We start from the raw sequence: 10,694 nt of genomic DNA on the forward strand, positions 1-10,694 counted from the left end.
CGTGGACCAGATTTTAGGCTTATTTCGTATTCAACCCTGATCATTTTACCAGACTCAAGACCTTCGCATAATCTGTTTAAAACTGACCAACTGACCCTTGTAATTCCATATCAAGATGAAACTCACTAATTTGAACCTTCATTTTCCGATGAAAAGTTTTAACTTTTCTATATACATAATTCTGAATTTTGAATTCATATGCGTCAAAATCCAGCTGTGCCTTGACTTTCACACCCTGCTAGTTGATATATTGAACTCTTTGCTTACAAAATGAAACAATATCTTTAAACCCACTACTTGAGACATTGGCATTAATTACAACTTTTAATTAACACAGCCAGTGTGCTTCATGACCCGGACAGAACCTCCGTTGCCCCGTTGGCAGTCCCTAGCATTCCCTTTCCACAAATGGACCTGGCTGGCTGTTTTCATGGGCATCATTGTCTCGGGACCACTTCTCTTCCTTCTGGCCAGGGCCAGCGACCGATGGTGAGTAAGCAATGTACATACACTCAAGAATATCAAATATTGTTCCATCATGTTTGCACCGTTTTCTATTTGAACTATCGCTTTGTGCCAATCGCTTTGTGCCTTGTTTAGATTTATTGTTTTCTGCGATTTGTAGTGAGTTCGTAGCATCCTATTCAAAGATGTAATGTAATTCAGAACGACTCGACACATCCATTAAACCATAATTATGAAAGATAACCATCTGGAAAAAATTTTGTATCAACTAACATATGACTTATTAACAACTTAGGGTAGAGCTTAACAAACTCTTGCCTCGTTAAGGCTTGAAGACTTAGATAGTTAAATCCCTTGTATCTGTGATATACGTTTAAGTATATGATAAATTCTTATGATAACTATATGAATGTGATTCTCTGAATTAATACTTGATCACTGTGGTCCATCTGTGAAAATGCACAAAGAATATTTCATGTAATCTACATGATCAATAAAGTATCATTATCATTATTTGAGTTTTCACATATTCATCCAGCGAGTTGTGCACAGTTGTATATCATGAATACAGTCAACACATATTTATGTTTCGTAAACATATTAGTCCTGTGTTCATGCTCAAGCATTTGTCTTCTATGTCCCCAGTTGTTTTATGATTCATCCTTTAAGCTATTTACATTTCAATTTTTTTTGTGTTTTGTATATAATCGCCTCACGTGTCTTTAATATTTCCATTTCTTTGCTTTACTTTTATACGAGATATGCACTCAGTATTTGTCCCATATCATCATAACAACAAGTAGTGGTGATATGAGAAGGAGATGGAGTGAGTATTTTGAAGGTTTGTTGAATGTGTTTGATGATAGAGTGGCAGATATAGGGTGTTTTGGTCGAGGTGGTGTGCAAAGTGAGAGGGTTAGGGAAAATGATTTGGTAAACAGAGAAGAGGTAGTAAAAGCTTTGCGGAAGATGAAAGCCGGCAAGGCAGTAGGTTTGAATGGTATTGCAGTGTAATTTACTAAAAAATGGGGTGACTGTATTGTTGACTGGTTGGTAAGGTTATTTAATGTATGTATGATTCATGGTGAGGTGCCTGAGGATTGGCGGAATGCGTGCATATTGCCATTGTACAAAGGCAAAGGTGATAAGAGTGATTGCTCAAATTACAGAGGTATAAGTTTGTTGAGTATTCCGGGTAAATTATATGGGAGGGTATTGATTGAGAGGTTGAAGTCATGTACAGAGCATCAGATTGGGGAAGAGCAGTGTAGTTTCAGAAGTGGTAGAGGATGTGTGGATCAGGTGTTTGCTTTGAAGAATGTATGTGAGAAATACTAAGAAAAGCAAATGGATTTGTATGTAGCATTTATGGATCTGGAGAGGGCATATGATAGAGTTGATAGAGATGCTCTTTGGAAGGTACTAAGAATATATGGTGTTGGAGGCAAGTTGTTAGGAGCAGTGAAAAGTTTTTATCGATGATGTAAGGCATGTGTACGTGTAGGAAGAGAGGAAAGTGATTGGTTCTCAGTGAATGTAGGTTTGCGGCATTGGTGTGTGATGTTTCCATGGTTGTTTAATTTGTTTATTGATAGCGTTGTTAGGGAGGTGAATGCAAGAGTCTTGGAAAGAGGGGCAAGTATGCAGTCTGTTGTGGATGAGAGAGCTTAGGAAGTGAGTCAGTTCTTGTTCGCTGATGATATAGCGCTGGTGGCTGATTCATATGAGAAACTGCAGAAGAAACTTAACCTTGTACTTATTCACATTTACTCTTAACTTTCTTCTTTCACACACTTTACCAAATTCAGTCACCAGCTTCTGCAGTTTCTCACATGAATCAGCCACCAGCGCTGTATCATAAGCGAACAACAACTGACTCACTTCCCAAGCTCTCTCATCCACAAAAGACTGCATACTTGCCCCTCTTTCCAAAACTCTTGCATTCACCTCCCTAATAACCCCATCCATAAATAAATTAAACAACCATGGAGACATCACACACCCCTGCCGCAAACCTACATTCACTGAGACCCAATCACTTTCCTCTCTTCCTACACGTACACATGACTTACATCCTCGATAAAAACTTTTCACTGCCTCTAACAACTTGCCTCCCACACTATATATTCTTAATACCTTCCACAGAGCATCTCTATCAGCTCTATCATATGCCTTCTCGAGATCCATAAATGCTACATACAAATCCATTTGCTTTTCAAAGTATTTCTCACATACATTCTTTAAAACAAACACCTGATCCACACATCCTCTACCACTTCTGAAACTACACTTCTCTTCCCCAATCTGATGCTCTGTACATGCTTTCACCCTCTCAGTCAATACCCTCCCATATAATTTACCAGGAATACTCAACAAATTTATACCTCTGTAATTTGAGCACTCACTCTTATCCCCTTTGACTTTGTACAATGGCACTATGCAAGCATTCCGCCAATCCTCAGGTACCTCACCATGAATCATACATACATTATATAACCTTACCATCCAGTCAACAATACAGTCACACCTTTTTTTTTTATAAATTCCTCTGCAATACCATCCAAACATGCTGCCTTGTCGGCTTTCATCTTCCGCAACGCTTTTACTACCTTTCCTCTGTTTTCCAAATCATTTTCCCTAACCCTCTCACTTTGCACACCACATCAACCAAAATACCCTATATCTGCCACTCGATCATCAAACACATTCAACAAACCTTCAATATATATATACATATATATATATATATATATATATATATATATATATATATATATATATATATATATATATATATATATATATATATATATATATATATTATTTATATATATATATATATATATATATATATATATATATATATATATATATATATATATATATATATATATATATATATATATATATATATATCTTGTTGGATTACGTGTTAATTGATAGGCGCGTGAAAGAGAGACTTTTGGATGTTAATGTGGTGAGAGGTGCAACTGAAAGAATGTCTGATCATTATCTTGTAGGGGCGAAGGTGAGATTTGTAGAGGTTTTCAGAAAAGAAGAATGTTGAGCTGAAGATAGTGGTGAGAGTATGTGAGCGTGGGAAGAGATTTTTGTGAGGAAGTACCAGGAGAGACTTAGTACAGAATGGAAAAAGGTGATAACAAAGGATGTAATAGGAGTGGGGGAGAAATTTCATGTTTTTAGAGAAGCAGTGATGGCTTGCGCAAAAGATGCTTGTGGCATGAGAAGCGTGGGAGGTGGGCAGATTAGAAAGGGTAGTGAGTGGTGGGATGAAGAAGTAAGATTATTAGTGAAAGAAAAGAGAGAGGCATTTGGATGATTTTTGCAGGGAAATAATGCAGATGAGTCGAAGATGTATAAAAGAAAGAGGCAGGAGGTCAAGAGAAAGGTGCAAGAGGTAAAAGAGGGCAAATGAGAGTTGGGGTGAGAGAGTATCATTAAACTTGAGGGAGAATAAGAAGAGGTTTTGGAAGGAGGTAAATAAAGTGCGTAAGACAAGGAAACAAGTGAGAATTTCAGTGAAGGGCGCAAATAGGGACGTGATAACAAGAAGTGGTGATGTGAGAAGGAGATGGAGTGAGTATTTTGAAGGTATGTTGAATGTGTTTGATGATAGAGTGGCAGATATAGGGTGTTTTGGTCGAGGTGGTGTGCAAAGTGAGAGGGTTAGGGAGGATGATTTGGTAAACAAAGAAAAGGTAGTAAAAGCTTTGCGGAAGATGAAAGCCGGCAAGCAGTGGGTTTGGATGGCAAATGGTTAGTTTCCTTATTAAGCCCTTTAGTAGGTTAGGTATCAAATTCTAATATCATGAACAATGTAGATTTAGTCAACAAGCTAAACAATATCAACATTAATTTTGATTTCAAACTAGTTAGCTTTGATGTTTCCTCACTTTTCACTAAAGTTCCAGTTGATGACCTTTTAGAATATTTATTTGATGTCTTGGATGATATTCAATTACCTGTTTCAAAGTCTAATTTCATTGAACTGATAAAATTGTGTATAAAAGAATGTGTATTTCAATTTAATGGAAATTATTATGCTCAAAAATTTGGTATGGCAATGGGTAACCCTCTTTCACCTGTACTTAGTAATCTTTATATGGAATTTTGTGAAACAAAATTTCTAAAGGATATCTTATCTTCTAGTGCAATTTGGTTTAGGTATGTAGATGATGTTCTTTGTGTTAGGCCAACAAATGAAAATTTACAAATATTTCTCCCCTTACTTAACAATTTAGTACCTTCCATCAAATTTACTGTAGAAAATGAAAATAATAGTATGTTACCATTTTTAGATTGCATGATCCATAGACAAGGAAACAAGTTTAAGTTTAGCATATACAGAAAACCCACCAATGTATGCTCATATATCTATTATTACTCATCTCAACATGACAGAGTTAAATTATTATCATTTCAATCTATGTTCCTAAGGGCATTACGTATTTGCAGTCCAGAGTTTATTGATGATGAGTTTGAGAAGATATATTCTATTGGATCTGAGTTAAAGTACCCGAGATTTTTCATTGATAAATCCCTTAAGTTAGCAAAGAAATCATTTTATAGAGTTGAGCCCAAACCTCCCATTAACACCAAGAATCTTTTAGTTCTCCCTTTTAATAATAATTTCTCTTTGCTTCCCAGGTTGCTTAAATCCTTTAATGTAAATGTTGCCTTTAGCAACAATAATACTATAAAGAATATCTTAATCAGAAATTCACCAGAAAATTCTCTTGGTTGCATCTATAAAGTTCCTTGTGGAAACTGTATTAAATTTTATGTTGGTGAGACTGGTAAGGATCTTTCTGTTAGACTTAAGCAACTTAAATATAGTATAAGAACGGGACAGAAATCAAATGCCTTGTTTAATCAAGTTAAAAACTATGATCATTGTATTGACTGGAGTAACGCCATCTCAGTTGTTAACTCTAACTCTATTACCAAGAGAAATATCATTGAATCTTCTATAATTAAATACACAAAGAATTATAATCTTAATATTAGTGATGGTCTGTACAAATTAGATAACTTTATTGTTGATAAGATTTGTAAAATGATAAGTTTATGAACGCTCGTTGTATGTTTTGGACAATCACATGTTTACCAAATGGCGTCCTAGCTTCGTCTCTTCGATGTATATCAACTGACTGTTATATTCCTCTCTTGTGTCTCCCCTGATGATGTGATTATCACACGAAAGTGCACTTGGGAACTTTTCGTGTTTCATTTTCCCCGTGGACTCATAGGAATATCTTGATCACGCGCAAAATTGTGATCCTTTCCAATATATATATATATATATATATATATATATATATATATATATATATATATATATATATATATATATATATATATATATATATGATAATAATAATTGTGATAATAATAATATTTGAAATATTCCACCAATAACTAAATGACTAAATGGATCTGTTATTAGCAGAAGTGAAATCACCATACTTGACTTTTATGAATGCGTTCATAATTCATAGAAAACTTATTTGCAACGATTCGGAGCATTAACGTAAGAGAGGTGTGTTTTAGGGGAAGGAAAGAGTTTCATGACCGGTTATAACCTATCTCTGATGTAACAGGCGTCACAGAAGGAACGATAAGCCATGTCTAAGTGGTGCACTATTCGGCAGAGGGTGGGATGCAGGACCTCAGCTCTGCCCTCAGCACAACGTGAGGTATCCCGGCCAGCGAGCCAGTACCCGTCCCAGGGAAAGTCAGCATAAAACCCGCTCACGGATGTTGACGAGCTAATACAAAGTGTCAAAGCTGGCATTTCGACGGGGGAAAAAAGGGTGGGCGTACCAAGTCAGAAGTGATGTTAATAATGTTGTGGTTGGAGAATCCTCGAGTCAGCAATAGCGTAACTTTAGTAAAAAGGTCTATAAGCAGAAAAGATAAATTTATTCTACTGATTTAAAAGAGGTCGTTCGGTTGAGAGCTTTCGTTCTGTTTTTGACTATATGTTCCAGATCGTAACATAAAGGAAAAGGAAAGGCTTCGGCTCCAACGGGATCACCTTGCGTCAAGCCTAATAAATCTTTATTGGAGTTCAGATAGCAATACTTCGTGACAATATTTCCAATCTTTTATGTGACTTTTTCACCATCTTCTTCATTTTCTCTCACGATGCCTGTATGGTTTGCGAAAAAGATGCGTCGCATTCTAGTGTTCGTGATAGTAAATCATTTACATTTGTTAAAATTTTCTTACGAGTTATAGTCAACACCAGCATGTGCCAAATTTCGGTCTTTGAAAATGGGACAAATATTGATTGACACATAAGTCGAGCAACAGCACCTGTATTACACCAAACGATCCTGATGGAATTATGTACAACGTTAAGCTCACTTAAAATTTCCATAAAAAAAACATACAATCCATCAAAACTTCTATCTTTTTTATTTCAATTGACATATCTAAAGAATGGTCGTGGAAAAATATCATCCACTAAATCATTTTCAACAGTGGAGGTGAGCGAAGAAACCTTCAGGATGTGAGCTACAGTTGGTACTACACTTTCGGTCTCCACTTCTGTGAGGCTCATGCTTCCCTGCCCCGCAGTACCAGCACTCAGGTCTTCGTCCAGTTCCTGTGGCTGTACACCATGATACTGACTATTATCTACTCGGCTAATCTGAAGTCTTTCTTGCTGGTGAAGAAACAACCGGCCATGATGGAGACCTTTCAGGACCTGTATGAGTCAGGCCTCGAAATGGGGGCTTTAGGAAAGCTATTCAGAGATGGATTTGCTAAATCAAGTGATCCCTACATCAAGGTGAGTGAACAAAAGTATGTTGAGCCACGTCCACAACCTAGAACACTAACGCTAGCGAGGTTTCACTTCAAACAAGGCTAAAAACCATCGCACGTGTTGACCTGCTTTGAACAGGATGAACTTAAGTATTCCTCTTTTAATCCGCACACTTTCGTTCTCTGTATTCTTGTATGTCAAGTTTTCTTAAATGCGACCATTCCGTGTGGTGATGATTGGTGAGAGGGTGAGGTCCTATGTACTTCTACATAAGCTCAAAGCACACGAAATCGGTGAAGAACTCTGTACATGGATAAGAGACTGGCTTACTGGAAGAAAGTAGACATAACGAGTGGTGTGCCATGGGTTCGGTTCTAAACCCTATTTTTTTCATAATATACATTAATGAACTAACAGACCTGTACTAGGACGTAGAGCTGTGACCAGGCGGGACTGCGAAATGATTCAGAGATCTTCAATTACTAGCAGAGTCGTCAGACAGATGGCAGATGAAGTTATTGTACACAAGTGTAGAGCTATGCACTTTGGAGACAAGTCTATACGTTCCGACTACAGACTATTCGGAACTTTATAACTAAAGAAAATGAAAAAAGGACCTTGGAGTTGTTATTACCAACAATTTGAAATACACTAAAGCATGTCAAGGAGAAAGTAAAAAAAACATCCAAATGCTAGGTTTTATAGCCAGGAACATAGATAATAAGACATCAGAAAAAATTCTCTCTTTATAATACTCTAGTAAGACAACACCTTGAATATGCAGTCCAGTTTTGGTCGCAAACTATAAAACTATAAAAATAGACGAAGAAAAATTAGAGCAAATGCAAAGAAACGCAACAAAATTGGTACCATCTTTTAGAAATCGGGTATACGAAGAGGCCAAAACAGTGGATCTCTTCTCTCTTAGATTAAGATTATTAATGATAGAGAAGAGAGAGGCATTTGGACGATTTATGCAGGGAAAAATGCAAATGACTGGGAGACGTATAAAAGAAAGAGGCAGGAGGTCAAGAGAAATGGGCAAGAGGTTAAAAAGAGGGTAATTGAGAGTTGGGGTGAAAGAGTATCATTAAATTTTAGGGAGAATAAAAAGATGTTTTGGAAGAAGGTAAACAAAGTGTGCAAGGCAAGGGAACAAATGGGAACTTCAGTGAAGGTGGCTAATGGGGAGGTGATAACAAGTAGGGGTGATGTGAGAAGGCGATGGAGGGAGTTTTTTCAAGGTTTGTTGAATTTGTTTGGTGATAGAGTGGCAGATATAGGGTGTTTTGGTCGAGATGGTTTGCAAAGTTAAAGGATAAGGGAAAATGATTTGGTAAAGAGAGAAGGGGTAGTAAAACCTTTGCGAAAGATGAAAGCTAGTAAGGCAGCGGGTTTGGATTGTATTGCAATGGAATTTATTGAAAAAGGGGGTGACTGTATTGTTGACTGGTTGGTAATGTTATTTAATATATGTATGACTCATGGTGAGGTGCCTGATGATTGGCAAAATGATTGCATAGTGCCATTGTACAAATGCAAAGGGGATAAAGTTGAGTGCTCATATCAGAGAGGTATAAGTTTGTTGCGTATTCGTGGAAAATTATATGGGAGGGTATTGAAATGATTGAGAGGGTGAATTCTCGTACAGAGCATCAGATTGGGGAAGAGCAGTGTGGTTTCAGAAGTGGTAGAGGATGTGTGGATCAGGTGTTTGCTCTGAAGAATGTATGTGAGAATTACTTAGAAAAGCAAATGGATTTGTATGTAGCATTTATGGATATGGAGAACGCATATGATAGAGTGGATAGAGATGCTCTGTGGAAGGTTTTAAGAATATATGGTCTGGGAGGCAACTTTTTAGAAGCAGTGAAAAGTTTTTATCGTAGATGTAAGGCAAGTGTACGAGTAAGAAGAGAGGAAAGTTATTGGTTCTCAATGAATGTCGGTTTGCGACAGGGGGGCGTGATGTCTCCATGGTTTTTTAATTTGTTTATGGATGGGGTTGTTAGGGAGGTGATTGCAAGAGTTTTGGTGAAAGGGACAGGTATGCAGTCTGTTGTGGATGAGAGAGCTTAGGAAGTGAGTCAGTTATTGTTCACTGACAGTACAGCGCTGGTGGCCAATTCATATGAGAAAGTGCGGAAGCTGGTGACTGAGTTTGTTAGAGTGTGTGAAAATGGAAGGTGAGAGTAAATGTGAATAAGAGGAAGGTTATTAGGTACAGTAGGTTTGAGGGACAAGCCAACTGAGAGGTACGTTTGGATGGAGAAAAACTTGAGGAAATGAACCATAGGGTAGGGGAGGGGGCGAAAGTTCTGGTAGCGTTGAAGAATGTGTGGAAAGCGAGAACATTATCTCGCAAAGCAAAAATGGGTATGTTTGAAGGAATAGTGGTTCCAACAATGTTATATGGGTGTCAGACGTGGGTTATAGATAGAGTTGTGCGGAGGAGGGTGGATGTGCTGGAAATGAAATGTTTGAGGACAATATGTAGTGTGAGGTGCTTTGATCGAGTAAGTAATAATAGGGTAAGAGAGATGGGTGGTAATAAAATGAGTGTGGTTGAGAGAGCAGAAAAGGGTGTTTTGAAATGGTTTGGTCACATCGAGGGAATGAGTGAGGAAAGACTGACCAAGAGGATATATGTGTCAGAGGTGGAAGGAACGAGAAGTGGGAGACCAAATTGGAGGTGGAAGGATGTAGTGAAGAAGATTTTGAGTGATCATGGAATAAGCATGTAGGAGGGTGAAAGGCGTGCAAGAAATAGAGTGAATTGGAACGATGTGGTATACCGTGGTCGACGTGCTGTCAATGAATTGAACCAGGGCATGTGAAACGTCTGGGGTAAACCATGGAAAGTTTTGTGTGGCCTGAATGTGGAAAGGGAGCTGTGGTTTCGGTGCATTATACATGACAGCTAGAGACTGAGTGTGAACGAATGTGGCCTTTGTTGTCGTTTCATAGCGTTACATCGCGCACATGCGGGGGGTCGGGATTGTTATTTAATGTGTGGCGGTGTCAGTGTGTTTGACTGTGTGTCTGTATGGTCTACTGTCTATTTTTCTGTGCTTACGTATGTGTACGATATAGATTAGATGTAAAAGCAAAAATGATTGAATACAGTTATTACCTCGATTTCTCCTCCACAGGGCCTGGCAAAAGTCTACAGATATTACGATAACATAGAGAAAATATTTCCAGTCGTTGAGGATGGGAGATCAGTATACCTTGGAAACTGCATCACTATGGAATATCTCATCAAGAACAGATTCACCAAGAGAGGTGTCTCTAGGTTCAGGAGGATGAAGGTCAGTTATGCAACTTGTCTTAAGAATTCCTTGTGATCTACTCTTGTTATAGCTGAGCAATGAAAAAAGCTGAAAAGGTTTCATATGAATTTCATACTATTTTTAGAAGCAAAGGGAGAATGTTT

At 37.7% G+C, this 10,694-nt stretch overlaps 1 protein-coding gene across 1 annotated transcript in view; it reads left to right on the top strand.

Moving 5' to 3' along the window:
* The first annotated feature begins 343 nt into the window (after positions 1 to 343).
* The window catches only part of LOC139746770 (ionotropic receptor 21a-like), a 36,604-nt gene continuing 26,253 nt past the window's right edge, over positions 344 to 10,694 (top strand). Inside the window, exons 1-3 of the mRNA XM_071658296.1 lie at positions 344 to 489; positions 6,973 to 7,282; positions 10,411 to 10,569. Of these exons, the coding sequence (XP_071514397.1) occupies positions 350 to 489; positions 6,973 to 7,282; positions 10,411 to 10,569 (609 nt within the window). The 5' untranslated portion in view covers positions 344 to 349. The remainder of the gene's footprint in view (positions 490 to 6,972; positions 7,283 to 10,410; positions 10,570 to 10,694) is intronic.

The sequence above is a fragment of the Panulirus ornatus genome, chromosome 5 (assembly GCF_036320965.1).
Source record: "Panulirus ornatus isolate Po-2019 chromosome 5, ASM3632096v1, whole genome shotgun sequence".
Taxonomy (NCBI): Eukaryota; Metazoa; Arthropoda; class Malacostraca; order Decapoda; family Palinuridae; genus Panulirus; species Panulirus ornatus.